Source organism: Patella vulgata, chromosome 4 (assembly GCF_932274485.2).
Source record: "Patella vulgata chromosome 4, xgPatVulg1.2, whole genome shotgun sequence".
Classification (NCBI taxonomy): domain Eukaryota; kingdom Metazoa; phylum Mollusca; class Gastropoda; family Patellidae; genus Patella; species Patella vulgata.
In genome coordinates, this window is record NC_065882.2 from 53,748,466 (window position 1) to 53,768,875 (window position 20,410).

Genomic DNA, 20,410 nt, shown 5'->3' on the forward strand with positions numbered 1-20,410 from the left:
GATAACATATTACATGCTTAAATAGATTTTGTAATTAAAATAGTAATAAGTAATTAGTACTAAGATTATTGGTGCACACAGGTATATCAGTATATATTTATATATATAAAGCATGCAGTTAATAAACAAACAAGCAAAACAAAACACAAATCCCAGTATGTTTTATTAAAAATCACAGCAAATCCACACATTACACCAGTAGTCTTTAGTCTGTAACTTACATCTTTAAGTAAGTGTATACTCATACTAGCATCTGAGTTACGGCCAGTACTTCTATGATGTAATGGACCTAGGTCTTGAATCATCTTTCGCTCTTGTTCTCTCATTCTTTCATACTGAAAATATAATCATATACTTATGTTGCTATTATTGTTCATATTTTTTATTTGTTTAAACAATGTTTTAACACATTAAACTTCATCAAATTAATACATATGTATATAAACATATCAAAAAGGAGAGATTTAATATAGTATTATAGGTGGCTGGGTTCAGGTGTCAACTTGATCAGATTTTATCATGCATATCATACAATATATCAAAATCCAATAACATAATAATATTTAATTGTGTGATTTCATCTTGAAATAGAACTGTATTGTGGGATATTTAAAGTGACTTAAACTTACTTCTATCTGCAGTTGTCTTAAGTCTTCATGCTTAGAAAGAGGAAGCTGTTTCCTGTATGTATTATTTGGTGTGCCATGTAACTGTCGCTCTGTCTCCTCTAAATTATCCAGTAAAATCCGTTCTTCAAAATCCCTGACTTCACGATTCCGTGATCTTCGATCTTTGAGAGCTCGAAGCTCCTCCACTCTACTCATCATTTTGGGGGATGGTTTGGTTTGGTCTGCTTTTGTTTACTAATTAAGATGAAAAACCTGAATAATTCTGCTGCTTGTGGTTGATTTGTAATTTTCATCTTCCCCAGGATCTCTGGAGAAATCCTTCATTTTTTTCTTAACACTCATCATTGTGGTACTTTTGCGTTTGCTTCTTCACAATGAACCAGATCTGGTTGTTTCTTTAGCACAGTATATCCTTCCAAGTGTCTAAATATTCGTCTAATCACTTGATCAAATATTGTTCTTTCTTTTTATCTTAAATTCTAGGATTTAATTACTTTCCGTTATCAAGAGAAGTACAAAAATTGACTTAAGAAGTTCAACTTTACTGCGTCAAAAAAGTTCAATCACAAGATACGAAAAGGAGGCTAACCTAGAACATTCCAATAACTAAGATAGAAGAAGACGTCTACTAACAATCAAAGCAAACAAAGGGCAATAGAAATATGAATTATGGCCCCATAAACAAAAAATCTTATTGAAATAATGATATCAATAGAAAGGTATGAATACCAATTTTGAATAATAATGCAAGTATCAGGGTTTGTTGTGGTTGGTAACCATATCCACAACAGGGACTTTTGTTAATATTCTATTCAAGCCATAGAATACCCCATTTTTTAATATCTTCATAGACAAAGGTTAACATGACAGCCAAAGTTTGTCAAAACTTACTCAACATAAGAGGGAAAAAACAGGATTGAATGTATAATGAGTGACTTATTTCTATAAGTAGAAACAACCACCCTAGCAACATATAAACATTTCAACAAGCTAATACAGATAACTTACAGCAAGTGGTTGACATTTAATATTGTACAGATTGACCCAACAAGATCAGCTATATAACTGTCAAAGCACAACATTTGCCAGGCTTTATAAATATTATAATAGGTTTAAGCAAAATACAAATCATTTTGTAAAAGCAATTTAGTCAATTCTCCCTAGTAAAACTGGATCTAACATCAAGTACTGTGGACCTTGTAATATGGTACATGTAAGTGCTTTACATCAAACCATTTGGCCACCCAACCCCCACTTTTGATTTGATTAAATATCAAAAAAATTAAATTTGCACACATAATGTAACTGATTTTCATTAACATGATGATAGATTTCCCAATAACTGTGGGGTAACAAGAAATATGCAAGAATTAAATCAATTCCCAACAGTTTAAAAAAATCATTCTGTAACTGTATTTTCTACATCACATCATATTGAATTTATTATGAATAAGTGTTGCAACTGTTTGAAATTGTTTGAGCTACCCATGCTAAAACATACATTATGCAAGAGCTAAATATGCATATTGCGGGTCTTTCTTTCAGCCTGAAATGTTATATAAACTATTAATTAGATATTTATTAAAAAAACAAGACCATAATCAACTCTCGATGGCATCAGATACTTGAGATTTTAACAAGATTAGAATAGTCCGCAATTTAAAAATTTAATTTAAAAATGGGGAAGCGAGGCTAAGACTCGAATATATCAATGCCCTGGTTACCACAATGCACATATCATGTCAAAACTACAAACAGTGATAACTTGGCTCAGAATGAAGTAATTTGAATGAAATTTCCAATATTTTCATTTTACATTATGTATTTTTGAGCTATTAAAGCAAGAATGGTCAGCTCTTTATCTAAATCATACATAATGTATCTTTAACTTGTCGTAATAAAATAGCTTTTATTAAAGAAATCAACATTATAATTTCTTAACAGCCCTTTAATGTTAACAAAGTTGTCATACATTTACAAAAAATTTGCATTCAATCCTTAATCTAGGATGGGCCTTACAGTCTATAGCAATAGGTCAAATGTCAAAAGTTGTTTGGAGATCATTAATTCAACAAAAATGAACAGAAGTCAAGCTTTCAACTGGAACACAATGAAATTTTATTCAGAGAATCACACAACACTGAAAATGACTTGTAATGTTATAAAAAGAAAAGTTTTATAAGTTTTATTTAATATACTAGATACATAGCAACCATAATTCAATAGATCTTGTATGTTAATATAATTTATTACCTAATATTTAACTTTTACATACATGAAGAAATAGAATAATAAGTGGTGTCATATATCATATATACATGTACTATAAGCTTACTTCTATTGTTTATTGTATATATAGTACTAAGGTACGGTACATATTATACTGTACAAATCTTTTATTAATTTTAATAAAATCCAACACACATTACCAAATGACTTGTTTTTTTTAAGATAAAAATATTTAATTTTGGGCGTTTTTTCTTGAAATATTTAACATATTGTCTTATGACGTTTTTTTAAAAACAAAATATCTGTCTATGTCATTTAAAAAATAGACATAAAATCTCATGTCACAATTCAACATAAGCATCTGTAACTTAATCGCCAAGTGTAACATGCACCCAAAAACTTGGATCACAAAGATTGCTTGGATATGTGTAATGAATTTAAATGTGGCACTTCAGCTAAAAATAAATACTATGCAATACCATTGTTTCTTTAAAATAAAGATTATTGTCTTCAAGACTATTGTAAACAAAAACATTTTCACATAAAAAAGAAAAATAATGCTGTGTAAGTACTCTGGCACTCAGGTACCTAGTGAAATTATTATTTTCCTTATAGTTATGTGGGAACATTCTTTGTGATAAACATTCCTTGTGATAATAGTCAATCTAAATTGCATAAAAAATTTATTATGTTATAGATGTAAGAAAAAAAAACTCAATGACAAACGTGCATACTACTTGATTAAATATAGTTTATATGAAGGGCAGGTGTGGCATGGGTACAAATATATGTGACATAAATGTACATGTTCTGTGTAGGCATCATATTATAAATTCATTTTCATACCATTTGTATTGAATACAAAAGTACAATAAAAGTTTTATTACATAAACTTATTACATGGTATGTGTGTGAGAATAAATAAGCATATCCACTAATGTGCTATGTGCAAGACTAAACACAGCGAAAGCTACTAATTATAACATCTTGGCCCAATTAAGATTTTTCCACAAGCCACTTTCAGGTGATAAAATTTCACAAGTTTGATGCACCTAAACAGGATAAGCAAGGTATATTTCTAGCAGATACTAGATGTGCATATAAAATGTCATGGTATTAACAACATTCTTCTAATACTTTTATTACATTTGCCAATTATACTTTATTATGGATTTTATCTGTGTGAAGCTTGTTAAAGACTAATTGACTTTTGATTACATTAAAGACCCTGATCTTGCAGTACTTTCGAACTACAATATTGAGAAAGTTGAATATCTTGTAGTTCAATTCTGTTCAGTATTTACAAAGATATAACAAATTGACAGTTACATCAATATACGCTGCTCCCTATGTAACAAACATACTGCCATCTTTATTTGTAGTGAACCAAATTGATGGGCCTGTTTTTAATACTATTGAATGAAAGCCGGGGCTTTATCTAGCCTTTGTATTTTGATTTTGTTTTCTTAATTAAATGTTAAATAATAATATAAGTTAAGCTGTGATAAATTTGATATTTTCCCAAAAATGCAAATCAGCATCGTTACTCTAATTCTCTGATGCTATCAAAGAATCAAATATATGTTGTTATAACCCTTGACATTGTGAGCATGATAATATGTAAAACCATGACATTCTGAACATTATAGAATAAAGAAAATAGGGTCGTGCAAAGTATTATAGGAGTTGGGAACAAGTGTTAAAAGAAATCAGTTTTATCCCTCCTGGCTAGTAAGCTACCGTACATAGATGGTTCATGCTTAGAATTTCATGCAGTATAATATCATCTACATTTCAAATAAATAATATCAATTTGTATATCATATACCTCACTATCATCATCAGATGCAGTTTTAGGAAGTTCTGTCTGAAAATGTGGTATCGGTTTAATACATATATGGGATCTACACAAATACAGATTTAAATTCGTTCTAATATCCATACAATAATCTGTTTCTATTCCGAATTCTTACAATTTTGTTCTAATATCTATACAATAATCTGTTTCTATTCTAAGTATTATTCCTTCACAGCTTCAGTTATTTAAAATCTGTTAGGAACCTTCCACTAGCTGTGACTAAAAGCTAGGAACAGTTTCTCCAAATAAGTATGTTACTACTAGGTGTGCCACGAGTGGCAAATAAAATTAGGTAAACCACATCACTGTAACAACCTTAGGGAGACATGGGGTGGACTCCCACCCCCCTGTAAAAAAATTCCACACCATTTTTTATGTACCCATGCTAAAAATAGAGTATCCAAATCCAAAGAAAACTTAAATATTTACTATACATCTATCTGAGTTAGTTATTAATGGTGTGGTGGCCTGTTTGAATGGGGCCAGACTGAGACCTGAGGGTTTCCAATTGGAAGAGGTGGAAATGTTTAAATCAAACATTGATAAATTATAGAGGTACTAATTCATTGTTATATCCCAACAGACTGTAAAGGTTTGAACAAATTCAGTTTGATCCTCTTCATGATACAACTGTTAAACAGGGCCCTTATTCACGAAAACTTAAACTAAGTTACAACCGAAATTTTAAGAAATATTGCAACTTCATTGGATATATGCAAATTGATATTACTGGTCAGCCAATCGAATTGCAGTATTTCTTAAAATTTCGATTGTATCTTAGTTTAAGTTTTCCTGAATAAGGGCCCAGGTTGATAACCTGTTTACACATACAGGATAATTTCCTTTGTGCCCTAATTATGTATATAATTCAAATACTAACCTCTGGAAAGTCATTATCATCACAATGACACCTTGATTCACACCTTTTACAGTTTCTGACTAAAACCATATCATGTCCACTTCCAATACAAAATCTGGCTTTATGTTTAGCCAATAGCCCATTACTTGAAAACCCCATACTACATGCATTGCATGTATAGGGCCCTGATGGGGCATACAGATATGAAGTCATTTTGATTTAATCTTTTGGCACTATTGTAATTAACACTATACACTATATGTACAAATTTCTTCTAAGTTACTACTGAAATAAAAAAAAAGAATAACATAACAAAACAATTAGACACACTATGTCTGTAGAATCATGTTAGCTAAAACAACATTATTTTTTGCTTTATTTCAAAATGCCGAAACAAATCTTTCTGTGACGTCAACAATGTTGGACGTAAAACGGTACAATAAAGAATATAGCCTATACATTGAAAGATGGCGCCTATCTGTATGTATTATAATACATTTCTTCATTGACAGTAAAATTATAACTCAAGAATATTTTATATAGAAAAAAAATAGTGTTGATACAGTACACGTCCCGTAACTAAAATTATTTTTCAGAAAATAACCGTTCCATTCGGTTTTTAATATAAAGCTAGATTTTTTTTCTCCCTATTAATAAAGTTTTACCTACATACCTGGAAAATCAAAGCCAAAATTGTGGCCTTAAGGCACAAATTCACCTTTTTTTGTCGTTACATTTTCGTTCTACGTGTTTCATCTTCGCCATATTGAAAAGTGCCACATTTTGCGCGCGCAAAATATCGGGTACTTGTTTTGAGGATGGTTGTCAAGGAGACATTGTCAGTCGTAAATTATTATCATGCGTCTTTTCCATTTAATAAAAGTTAAATATACTTCACTTCTATAAATTTACTTAAGATTACAAAATAAACAATCTTTTAAAATGGTTTTTATGGCTCTTACGACCTGAACAGACGTAAATTGAAATTATTTTACACAGATCAAGTTTGGGCATATCAGTCGCCGTATTACTTCTATTTGCTAAGACACGGATTGTTTGCCAATAAAATGTGTGTTTTTTTTATCATTAGTATAAAGATATGATTTGACAATAGGCTCTTTGCAATTCATCTAAACAATAACAAGTATAATGTGTATGTATACCGTTTTATAAGAATTTTATTATCGCCACTGCTATTCACATTATGTATAACAGTAATAAAAATTATTGTGAAAATAACGGTACATAGACCTATAATAATGGGTCAGTGATCCATCCTTATTCTTCCTTAGAAGCCTGTACTACAAATAATATAAATGTTTATTTGGGGGAAAATCCGGTCAACTACCCGAATTTTGTATCATAATTTATGTTTATGATAGACTGTAAAAGGGGGTCCCACAGCGAATCAGTGGGTGAGGGGCTGGCTAATTAAAAATGCATTTTGTAAGAGCTATAATAAACTATTATTTAGACATTTATTCACATGACAAGCCTACAGTCAACCCTCTATGCCATCGGATGGCGGAGATTTAAACGGATTAAAAAGTATTTTTGGGGACAGAAATCAATTTGTTCAAAATTTTCTTTAAGAGTGATTTTTCGATTTTTCAAAAGCCTTTTCGTTCAGTACCAATTTCGTCATTTGGAATCTGCACAAAAAACTGGTCTAGAGACAGAGCTCAGGTGGCAATTCCCCCCTTCAGTCACAGGACTGTGTGGAACGACATAAGATCTCAGGGACAGATTTGGCCGATATGATGTTAGTTGTTCAGATAAATAGCTGGGTGCAAGATTTCGCATTGGGAGCCAATGCAAAGATTTTAGAATAGGTGTTATATGAGATGATGTTTTGGTTCTGATATGATTCTGGCTGCTGTATTCTGTATTTTCTGTAGCTTGTAGATACTGGTTTAATTAATCCCAGACCGCAAACTGTTACAATAGTCTATTCCAGACAGAACTAGAGATTTGGTGCTCTACTAGTGACTGCTCTAGAGATTTGGAGGTAGCAATCACTAAGTGTCCAGTAACAATTACCATTATTACGATAATAAACAATCTGTACCACATCTTGTCAAAACTTTAAACGCTGATAACTTTGCTCAGAATAAAGTAATTTGAACAAAATTTTCAATATATTTATTTTGCATTATCTATTTTTGAACTAATACAGCAAGAACGGCCAGTTCTTTGTCTAAATCTTACATTATGCCGAGAAAGTTCATCAAGATTTTTCAGCGTGATTTCCACATTGTCAGTTGTGTAGGGCAAAGGGCCTGGCAAGTAACAGCATCTGGTTGTTCGGATGGGACGAAGTAACGTAGATATCGTTTAGATGTAATAGTACAACGCAGTAAAGATCAGGTGCATGACCTACAAACAAACATCTACAAGCAATCCACCCCATATGTCCCGTGGATGACTTAATTGCAAACCAGCTGCAAAATGATCTCCAGTAAATTTTCACTCAACTGATAAAATGTTTTCGCAGTGACCTTTTCTTTCAGAGAACCAAAAACAAAAGACTGAACATCCAATCCAACCACCCAAAATAATATGACCTTACCAACAGAATGAAACAATGCACCAAAAATCCTTAAGGAAGATGTGCCGACCTACACTTTTTTATTTCGTAATATTGCCATGTACAAGTGAATGGAATACATGTATTGTTTAAATTAAAGATGGCAGTGCAAAGTAAATATTTGTTTTTCACATACTTTATGCAGTTCTCCTTCACTCCCAATTAATATCAACCTGTTATTAACCTGTTATATGAAACATACGCCCATAGCAGCTAAGTCATTTAACCATATAAACTGTTGCATGATTAAACATGCATTATGCAAGAGCCAAATCTGCCTATTGCAGGTCTTTCTTTGGGCCTGAAATGTTTTCTAAAGTATTAATTAAACATTAATTAACTGATCCAGGCCTTAATCAACTCTCGATGGCATCAGATTTCTCAAATATTAAATAGATTAGAATGGTTCAGCGATACTTTGATTTAATCAAATATGGAGGACCGAGACTTAGCTTCGATCAACCAGTACGGTGGTTGAAATTATTGCACACGTCTATCAAACCCTCAAAGGCTAATATCTTCGCTTGCAATAGAGTAATTTGAATGAAATTTTCAAATTATTCATTTTATATCATCTACTTTCGAACTATTATAGCAAGAATGGCTAGTTCTTTATCTAAATCTTACATAATGTATCTTTAACCATAAAGTAAGTAAGCCAATACTGATGTCCCCCACTTAGCAGCCACAAGATTTTTTAAAGTGATCAAGGGCCATAACTCTGGTAGTAATTATTGGAAATCATTGAAAATCACCGGACTTCTTCACCTCACAACCTTAAACACTTTGTATAAATTCAAAGTCAATCGGATATTTATTTTAGCCTCTTGAGCATCCACAAGCAATTGTGGACGCCAGCCGGACAGGGGCGACAACAATATACGACTACATTTCAATTTGGGCGGATAAAAACTAGACAATGTAAAGGGAATAAGCTGAAAATTTCTGTCAAATTGCTATTATCCATTTTTTTATTTAATCATCAATGCGTGTTGAGCAGCAGAACGGATTCAAATCCAGTGACAATCTGACACATAATATAGCATCGAAAGTCTTTTCATGTTAATAAATGTCTAATTAATAGTTTATATAATATTTCAGGCCTAAAGAAAGACCTGCAATAGGCAGATTTAGCTCTTGCATAATGTATGTTTAACCTAAACAGAAAATGTTCTTTATTGAGCAGCACATATAAAAAATGTTCTGGCATACATATTATGCCAACTTTTAAAATTAATGCATACATCCTGAACACAAAACCATTTTTAAATGATATAAGTTTTATTATTCATTTTTCAAAATGTACACATGATTTATGAATGAAATTATAACAGAAGTCAACTGATAAATAGCTATGATTTACAAAATGATATAGATTGACTGTGATTGTATCATTTCAAAAGGTTTTGACCTTGACTGTATCATTTCAAAAGGTTGACCATTGTATCATTTCAAAGATTGATCGTCATTTCAAAATTCAACACACAAACCTCATCAAGAGTGATAAAATATAATATGAGTTACATGAAACTAAAATACATAAAATCTAATTTTTAATGGATATCTTAATTTCTTCAAGTAAATGATTACTATTTAGAAAAACTTGACAAAATAACAGGCTTAAAAAATAAACATCTATTTACAAACAAATATGAATTACGGTTGATGATTTATTAATTTATGTAATGTAAACCCCAAAATTTATAAGACAGTTCTTAAATTGGTTTAATTTTAAAGTGTAAGCCAATAAGTGAGAACACTAAACATTTCAAATCTTGCACTAAGTAGTAAAATGTTCTTAAACCCTCTGGATCTCTGAAATAGACAAAAAAAAAAAACCTAATGAATTTATCATTCAATCACATGCAGTGTAATATTTGAACTATGTAAATATTTCTATACAATACAGCAACATGGGGATAATGCAGGTGCAGGGCTGGCCACGAATAAATTGATGGCGAGCAGATGACTGCTCACGCAAATTTAGGTTTGGGCGAGCAATAAAAATTGCTCGCCTTGCTCGCCCATTTTGTAACATTGTTTCAATTTAAAATCATAAGAAAATTGCTATTCCTGGCACAAAGTTTACAGTAAACATGTGTGACCATCGCTTTCTGTTTTTGACAGTCATACGTACTCTTCTTTATTAAAACCAATTTCCGTATGGATTTCTTCACCCCACGAAATAAATGTGGATAGGGCAATCAGGTTGCCTTTGGCCATTATTACGCTTAGATTGAAAATTATACGACTGCACAATGGAATAAAAACCAAAGTTCTGATAAAATAGGAAATACCGATAAATATTAGTTTGAAACGTGTTCATTTAGCGTGAATGCCAAACGCCGGATGTAAACATTCTTTACTTTAGACTCAATTATCACGTGTTTGTTACTGGTGTTCGTAGGAAAACCAGTCATGACGTTCAGGTCTAAAGTGTATTTTTAGTAACACAAGTTGCGAGTAACTTTATTAACCAATCAAATTTCAGGAGGAAATGCCGCGTGCAGCTGGGTGAATCTCAGTTTGACAGACGATTTTATAACGTTATTGACATTGTTGGGTTACTTTCGGCAATAAACTTGTCAATATTTTGATTATTTTTACAGGGTTTTCTTAAAATTTTGTGCGAGCAACGAACTGCTCGCGTAAATGTAGATTTACGTGAGCAGTTGCTCGCGTCTCGTGGCAAGCCCTGAGGTGAATAAAAAAATGAACAGAGATATTTTATTCAAAGTGGGGGTTGAGTAAGTGTTTGTGAACCTGGTAAAGGGAGGCAACTGATTGGAGTAAAGTACAGGTAAACTTACTTGCTCTGATTAACATCAACTAATGAACCAATTTTAGACGTAGTAAAAGAAATATGTTCATCACCAATCACAACTTCTAATTCCTGTAATATAACAATTAAATGATAAATGTATTAAATGTAGAAGACTTATGCATCACAACTGTACATGTACAGATAGGACACAAACACTAACACCTCAAACATATCAGATCAAGTAAATGGATCTGGGTGCTGGGTGCTGGGGCCTGTAGTGGTACAAGTTTCACACAAAATGAAAAAAAACCCAAAAACTAACAGGCAAAATATTCCCCAACGTTGTATCACAGTACTGGTGTGAGTCAATAAATGAAATGAGGTTTAATGTCCTACTGTTCTGCTCCAGCTGGTCTAATGAAGATGGACATAAGACATACAGTGTGCTATGAGGGAAATTCTGCCAGTACAGCAGCACTACGGCCTACTCTTATATCGAATTCCAAATGCCAAGGGATCTTTTACGTGCAAATGGGACACCATTTATTGTCCCATCTGAATGACTAGACAGCTGCCCTTGTCAGGCACTCTGCCGTGCAACACTGACAAGTGAAAACTATGCCAGAAAATACTGCGGAACTTTCTCGACCATGGTCAATGCCAAGTAAATTAAAATGGCTTTACAGTATGGTAATCAAAATTTGAAACAAAACATTATAGGCATGTGAAAAAAAAATTGCAAGTGTATTAATTACAAAGTCCTTAAACATACATTATGCAAGAGCTAAATCTGCCTATTGCAGGTCTTTCTTCAGGCCTGAAATGTTATCTAAATTATTAACTAGACATTGATTAACTTATCCTGACCATAATCAACTCTTGATGTCATCGCTAGCCTGCGATATTTAATGGATTGGGATCCGATCTGCTGCTCAACGCTCTTTGATGATTACATCAAAAAATGGATAATCAAGACTATGTTTTTTATTGTACCGACTTGAGTAATCATGATCGAGGCTAGTCCTAAAATTCAATCGATAAATTCTCGTTTCAGAGTGGATCAATTTGACTGAAATTTTCTGCAAATTCCCTTTACTATCTAGTTTTTATTTAACTATTATAGTGAGAACTGACAGCTCTTTATCAAATCTCCCATAATGTATCTTTAATTCTATAAAATAGAGAAAACCTAATACTGAATACATTGAAGCTATCGAAAATATATGACTAGTCCTGATGGTGTTCAACTGCTAATCTAAATGATGTTAATTAAGGGGTAATCTGCTAAAAGACGTCATACGTAAATAATGTTAACAATAATAAGGGCGATAATCCAGATACATGTAGAATTAGGAACATTGCTAAAAAGGTTAAAATTAAGATACATTTATGTATTTCCTCAATAGTTGCAATGCTAAACAAATAAACTACTAGGAAAAATAGAATTTTTTAAACTACTAGGAAAAATAGATTTTGATAAACTAATAGGAAAAATAGATTTTGATAAACTAATAGGAAAAATAGATTTTGATAAACTAATAGGAAAAATAGATTTTGATACCAAAAATATGTTTAGAGAATCTTCAAGTTCAGGGAAACTTGTTGAAAAACTTCAATTTCAAATGATCAAGGCCAGCAAATTTTAAAATTTGTTTTGGAATAAACTCCAACCTGTAGAGCATTTACAAGAATCATGGACAGTCAGTCACATGAAGAAACATGAGTATTCAAATATGAAATTTAGATGGTATAAACAGTTGACACATTTATGTTCACTGGAAGGAACTTTAAGATCTGAATGAAGAATCTTTAGAACTCCACAAAATTACTGATTTTCAGAATAAAATAGAAAAGTCATGTATTGTTAGGTAAACCAGGGTAAATGAAATATATGGTCAAATTTCAAATTCTACATATAAAATTTACCTGTCTACCAACTCTATCAGGTGATGGCCATAATGTATCATCTTCTTGCATTACTTCTGAGTCTTCAATAATTCTCTTTAATTCTTCCATTACTGATTTATGAACAAAGGCCTTAGAGAAGAAAAACAACAAAATCTATCATTTCTGACTATTTTAGACAAAATTTGAACAGAAAAATCACCAAACATCATTCAGAGACTTATCTAGGTAGGGCTGGACAATAATCTCAATAAATCAATATATATTGCAATATATAAATTGATAATATAATATTTAGACTATTAAATATACAACAATAAACAAAACTCCAATATATAGTTTGACCCTATCTCTTTCCCTAATGATATTATTTAAAATAATTCAAATTTGTATTCTTCTCAGAGAAATCTATTTAGGGGTTTTCCTACCCCTTGAGTCTGATGTCTTGAAGTAGTGTATTTATCACAATAATGAAAATATGTATACTGAATTGAACATTAAAATACTTAAATACACTTACCTCTTTTCTGATCATAGTATCATTTTTGTAGTTTGAATTGTTAGCATACCGTAATTTACCTGAGATATAGAATGGACAAAAGTGTTAAAAAGTTCCTTGACAGAAATGCCATTATTAAAGAATTTTAAATTGAGCATTAAGTATTTGGTCATTTATTATCAACAAAATATTTCAACATACTATATAATTTTACTGCGCCTGTGATTTTTTTTTTTTTTTTTAAATCAATTAAATTAGAAACTTTGATACAGAAGGAAATCAAGTTTTCTATCTATACACTTGGCATTCAATTTTCGATTTACATAGTGATGTGTTGATTAAGTTAAATATATTTCAAGAGAGTTCATATTACTTTTCAACACATAATAATGTTTTGAATACATGTTGCAAATTAATGACCATACATGTGTAGAAAAATTAACTAGACCAGCGGCTGCCAGGAAGGATACACCCACATTTTCGAATTCCAACTGCCAAGGGATTTTTTACGTGCATTCCAATGTTTACATGGGACCTCAGTTTTCCGTCTCATCCGAAGGACTAGACAGCTGTCCTTGTCGGGCCCTCCGTTCTTCACTACTGACAAGGGGAAACCACGCCGGAAAATCCAGATGCACTTTCTCGGCCAATGCAGGGATTGAACACCCGACCTCCAGGCTAGCGAGCCAGCGTCTTAACCACCCAGCCACCCCCACATTTTCGAGAGATGGATAGAAAACAAGCTAAAACGAAAGTGATTTTTCCTACAATCAAGGGCCATAATTCAGGAAGTTACGTTCCGATATGCGCGAATATCGAAAAGAACCGAGATCTTTGGGTTATAAACTTACATTTCAAGTTTCATCAAAATAGGATTAAAATTGTGACCTCTATAGGGTCCACAACCTTGATATACCATATTTTTACGCTATTTGAGAGCGAAGGGCGGCCATTTTATCTGTCAGTTTTGGGCCGATTTTCACGAAATTCGAGCTCAGCCATCCTTAGGGTGTAACAGTGATATAATAATACGATTTTTTAAATCGGATAAAAATTATGACCTCTATAGGTTCCACAAACCAAAAAACGAAATTTTTCGTACAATCAGGGGCCATAATTCAGGAAGTTACGGTCTGCTATGCGCGAATATCGAAAAGAACCGAGATCTTTGGGTTATAAACTTACATTTCAAGTTTCAACAAAATCGCATAAAAATTGTGACCTCTATAGGGTCCACAACATTGATATACCATATTTCTACGCTATTTGAGAATGAACGGCGGCCATTTTGTCTGTCAGTTTTGGGCCGATTTTCACTAAATTCAAACTCAGTCGTCCTTAGGGTGTAACGGTGATATAATAATACGTTTTTTTAAATCGGATAGAAATTATGACCTCTATAGGGTCCACAAGCTAAAAACGCGATTTTTCGTACAATCAGGGGCCATAATTCAGGAAGTTACGTTCCGATGTGCGCGAATATCAAAAGATCTTTGGGTTATAAACTTACATTTCAAGTTTCATTAAAATAGGATTAAAATTGTGACCTCTATAGGGTCCACAACCTTGATATACCATATTTTTACGCTATTTGAAAGTGAAGAGCGGCCATTTTATCTGTCAGTTTTGTCCCGATTTTCATGAAATTCGAACTCAACCATCCTTAGGGTGTAACGATGATATAATAATATGATTTTTTGAATCGGATAAAAATTATGACCTCTTCTATAGGGTCCACAAGCTAAAAACACAAATTTTCGTACAATCAGGGGCCATAATTCAGGAAGTTACGGTCCGATAAGTACAAATATCGAAAAGAACCGAGTCTTTGGGTTATAAACTTACATTTCAAGTTTCAACAAAATCGGATAAAAATTGTGACCTCTATAGGGTCTACAACCTTGATATACCATATTTTTTATGCTATTTGAGAACGAACGGCAGCCATTTTGTCTGTCAGTTTTGGGCCGATTTTCACGAAATTCAAACTCAGTCGTCCTTAGGGTGTAACAGTGATATAATAATACGTTTTTTTAAATCAGTTAAAAATTATGACCTCTATAGGGTCCACAAGCTAAAAACGCGATTTTTCGTACAATCAGGGGCCATAATTCAGGAAGTTACGGTCCAATATGCGCGAATATCGAAAGGAACCGAGATCTTTGGGTTATAAACTTACATTTCAAGTTTCAACAAAATCGCATAAAAATTGTGACCTCAATAGGGTCCACAACCTTGATATACCATATTTTTATGCTATTTGAGAACGAACGGCGGCCATTTTGTCTCAGTTTTGGACCGATTTTCACGAAATTCGAATTCAGTCGTCCTTAGGGTGTAACGGTGATATAATAATACGTTTTTTTAAATCGGATAGAAATTATGACCTCTATAGGGTCCACAAGCTAAAAACGCGATTTTTCATACAATCAGGGGCCATAATTATGCACGAATATCGAAAGGAACCGAGATCTTTGGGTTATAAGCATACATTTCAAGATTAAACCAAATTGGATAAAAATTGTGACCTCTACAGTGTTCACAAGCTAAAAACGTGATTCTTCGTACAATCAGGGGCCATAATCCATGAAGTTACAGTCCGATAGATGCCAATATCGAAAGGAACCGAGATCTTAGGGTGATAAACCTATATTTCAAGTTTCATTGAAATCGGATAAAAATTGTGACCTGTAGACTGTTCACAAACAATTGTCGACGTATAAATATAAGAGTATCCGCAGTTCATATGACAATATTTTTCGGCAGAGAGAGAGAAATGAGGTTTAACGTCCACTCGACACAAACTAGGTCATTTCGGGAATAACATATGGTTCAATTTTATTTCAATAATTCGCTTGCGCATAGGGTTTAGAAGTGGGAGGGAACCGGAGGACCCGGAGAAAACCCACGAGGTTGGACAGGCGACCCTACTCCTTGTCACGTAGCGCTTATATCTCCAAAGATCGCACCATCGACAAGAATAGAATACTAATCCTATATTTCTTTTATACAGTTCCTAAAACTGTTGTTGACTTTCTGCGGTTGCGACCATCTGAATCCAGATGTTTTTTTCCCTAGCTAAATGCATCTGTGATCTTTCATATAAAATAGTTCTCAATAATACATGCCTGTCAATCAGCCAGAGACTGTTCACTAGACTAATTTTAACCCAAGGGTGCATAACCTATTTTGTACTTAAAAATAGTTATGTTGTGCCAGAGTGTTGTAATTGCTGGCAGTAGATTTTAATTCTACGGTACTTTAAATGGCGATAACTTAACTTATTAAATGCAACGTAGACATTTAATTAGTGATGATAAAAGGAGAACACATTTAAGGTTCTGGGGAATATGGTGGCATTATTATCGATATATTTGGAGACATTTATTATCTGTTGCAAACTTGTTTTTTCCAAGCATAAACTAATGTGTAGGACACACTAGGCAAATTTTTACAGCGTATCATACGAGCGAATCAGTCGCCAGAAAATTTCACCTAGTGTAGTTGGACCTGTGATAATTGCTGGAGCCTCGGCCAACGCCCAACACCATAATATTTATCGTCGTCGATGACTCATTCGGTGAATTCCTCAACCAATCAAAACAATTTGAAGCTTCAAATGACATACAAAATGCAGACCTCTAACTATATTATGTGGCCAAAAGCCCATCAGTGTATGCCTGATTTAAGTTTTAGGCAACATATTCGCAGAGAAATTGGCACAGGCAAATAAATTGACCAACTGATCAAAAACATTTGAAGCTTCACATGACAAACAAATGACGGGCTCTACATTGTAACTACCTTATGTTGCCAAAAAGCGTATCAGTGCATGCCTGATTTAAGTTTTAGGCAACATATTTACAAAGAAATCGGCACAGGCATTCGCTTTCTGAGTCCACTGCGTTGCCCACGTACATGTAATTTTGGTGGCAAATAAATTGACTGACTTATAGGTGGATAAAATTAGCATAGTCACTATCATTCTATAGACATAGTGGTGGATGGTCATTTCGGCTAATTTTACAAAAATGTTTTTACATCATTAGGGAACACCACGTCCAGAAACTTGCAGATTCTGATGTTTGGTACATGGACGATAATTAAACATTGGCACCAGTGTCCGAAACAAACATTTTCCAAGCACAGGCCCGCAGGACCTGTGTGGCACGTGATCATGTGGGTCCTTCAGGTGACACGCAGGCCCAACCAATAATAATAATATTTATAGTTTCCAAGTGAAGCGCAGAACGATCAGAATAAAGGAAGTACATATAAAGCCAGTACACCACAGAAGGACTAAGGGTTTAGTAACTTAATTTCATTTCAATTTAATGGAAGCAAATCTATTCACGGCTACATAATTTACGTTTTTTCTCATCAAACTATAGGTCAACTTCAAACAGTTACACAAAAAAACTTGACGCCTGGCGATAACGTTGAGGAATGGCTTATCCCGCCCTAGATTGTTAGCACTATAGACCAGAATTGAGTCAAATGAGGTCCCGTAGGAAATGGTTTTAAAATTATAAGCTTCCATTACCTTTAATAATAGGTAGGCCTACAGCTACAACGTTCGGAAAATTATCGTGTCAGTAATATTCCTGAATAAATTACTGTCTTCGTTTTTTGGATGGATATAAAATGATACAGCACGGTGGTATTTTTCATAATACAATTTGTAGTTTTTGTCTATCACGTCACTTGCAAATATGTTTTTATTCATTCGTCCATGAGAGACACGTGGCACAGTGATCACGTGACAGTCATAATTGAAATTACTTTAAAATAAAATTCCGTACGACTATGCCATATAGTTTTCAATAATAATAAAGACAATATGTTTAAAATTTAGCCTCTGCCAGCATGTGTATCAAATAAAAAATCATAACGGTAAACATTACTTAAAACTAAACCTAGCATCGCTGGCTTATTGACCTAGAAATTCCACCTGATGTCACGTGTCATTGGCGGATTTGGCATCGAAGATTTTGTCGGAAAAATATATTATTAATGACTGTTCTGAGGATTATATTCAACTAAGATTTAAATTTCTGTAACAACTGGTCAGCCAAACCATTAAATGCATGACCCAATTATTATTTTATTATCTACCGGTACCTGGAATCTATACGGCGCGTCGAAGAAGCGCGATTCCCGAGCGAGATTCGCAATCCATACCGAGAGGTATGACTGTTATTGTAGCCAACAAGCAAGTTGATTGACTACTTAATCAAAAAGTGATAATTAACCCGTTAATTTTAGCCGAAAGTAGATTGATTTATGATACCACAGTGGCCGATTCATTGTTTTTACCAATCGGTTTGTTTAAAGTTCAAGCGGCTAAAGCCGACAAAAAAAAAACAACAGTTACAAATCAAAGGCTGGTTACCCGAGTCAATGTTTGGAAAAACAGCAGCTTCCGTCATGTTGATGACAAGTAAACAATAACCGTCAACTATCGGAGACTCGGGGGTTGCGTTTCTATGACAGTTCTAGCATTTCCCGAATTGTCGTATGTGGACACTAACTATGCGAGATAAGAAAGAAGGCGAAGGCCCGGCGGACCCGAGTGAAATAGGCAAGCAGGAGTCCTCCGATAAATCAGTCGGCCTCGGGCCTACTGACCGACGTTTGTGTCGAACACTGATTGGCACTCAGTATTTTTATGCAGTTTTATGCCATGGGTCGTGTATCAGGAGTTTTTGTTCCATTATTGTATGTACTTTTACAAGGAAAGTCTCAGACAACTTATGAATTTACGTTTTGCTTGTTACAGAAGCATGGTTGTGACCTGTCAACTGTTATAATAGACTTTGAACGCTCTGTAGATCTTGTTCTTCATGCAGTGAATGGACCACAAGAAGTACAGATTTAGTACTGTTTTTACCACCTTAGTCAATTAACTTGGAGACACATCCAGTCACTAGGACTTGCAAATATGTACAAAGATGACAATGAGTTCAGACTTACTTAAAAAAACAAAAATTTGTCGCAGTAAAAAACAAACAATAAAAATGAAATGAAACAGAGTTAAACGTCCTACTGTTCTGCTCCAAACTGAGCTAATGAAGACGGGCATATGCCATACAGTGTGCTATGAGGAAAATTTTGCCCGGACAGTGGCACAACGGTTTACTCTTATATCGAATTCCAACTGTCAAGGAATCTTTTACGTGCACGCCAATGTGTACACGGGACCTTGGTTTTGCAACCCATCCAAATGACTAGACAGCTGTCCTTGTCGGGTCCTCCATCCTGCATCACTGACAAGGGAGAATCACACCAGAAAATCTGGATGAACTTTCTCAGCCAATGCAGGTATCGAACACCCGACCACCAGGCTAGCGAGCCAGCGTCTTACCCACTTAACCACCGTGACCCCCAACAAACAATAAAAAAAACCCACCAAAATACACAGCAAAGAAAAGATCTGTAGGAGAAAACAAACAAATAAATCTGGCTGAACCATCCTCTTTCTAAAGACTAACACTAGAGTCTATTTTATATTATTATTAATTTAATAAGCTTACTCTTTCAGTTTTAAGAATTAATGATATATGGGCATTTCATTTACTCCCTGAAAAATTAACCACATGAATTTCATCTACTCAATCGAGGTAAAAAAAATACGATACAAAATTCGTCAAATCTGAGTCTTGTAGGGTACACGGATCGAATCGTTGCCACTACGTATCAGTAGAACTGAGCTCAGCCTCAAACCCACGCCCGGCGACCCTCTTAATAAAACTAAAATGAATATAGATAAAATGCTGTCATAGTTTTAATTTCTATGGAAGCATTTAAAAGAATATACATTACCATCGGGTCTAAATTCAAATTCAAGAAACTCGTGTCCAAATTTGCCTTTGTGGCCAACATAATAACGAAGATAAAAGTCTGTGGAGTGCGCCATTGCTGTTCTTCGACTAAAGCTACTTTAAATGTTTTCGTATGAAATAGTTAATATTTCCCCAAGAAGAAACAAGTCAACATAATACTGTATTCACGCGTATACAATTAACAAACTGCTTTTCAAATCATTTCCCCTCCTTATAACTGTCCATACTTGAGCATATT

The 20,410-nt window shown here is 33.8% G+C and overlaps 2 protein-coding genes across 4 annotated transcripts in view; both read right to left on the reverse strand.

Annotated features, from left to right (window-relative positions):
* LOC126818261 (uncharacterized) overlaps positions 1–6,578 on the reverse strand; it is a 41,883-nt gene extending 35,305 nt beyond the window's left edge. The window contains exons 1-2 of one of the 3 annotated variants that reach the window (XM_050545573.2): positions 6,249–6,578; positions 5,597–5,857 (exon numbers count right to left, since the gene is read on the reverse strand). In XM_050545573.2, the coding sequence (XP_050401530.1) occupies positions 5,597–5,788 (192 nt within the window). In that variant the 5' untranslated portion in view covers positions 5,789–5,857; positions 6,249–6,578. Of the gene's footprint in view, positions 1–221; positions 336–629; positions 1,211–5,596; positions 5,861–6,248 lie in introns of those variants that run through there. The other 2 variants (XM_050545572.2, XM_050545571.2) reach the window with 2 other exon arrangements.
* Positions 6,579–8,174: 1,596 nt separating this feature from the next.
* On the reverse strand, positions 8,175–20,302 carry LOC126818275 (protein mago nashi homolog). The gene is made up of 5 exons (XM_050545593.1): positions 20,153–20,302; positions 13,352–13,410; positions 12,853–12,963; positions 10,973–11,055; positions 8,175–9,977 (listed from the first exon to the last, which is right to left on the reverse strand). The coding sequence occupies exons 1-5, from the start codon at positions 20,244–20,246 to the stop codon at positions 9,878–9,880; spliced, it is 447 nt and encodes a 148-aa protein (XP_050401550.1). The 5' UTR covers positions 20,247–20,302; the 3' UTR covers positions 8,175–9,877.
* Positions 20,303–20,410: the final 108 nt, after the last annotated feature.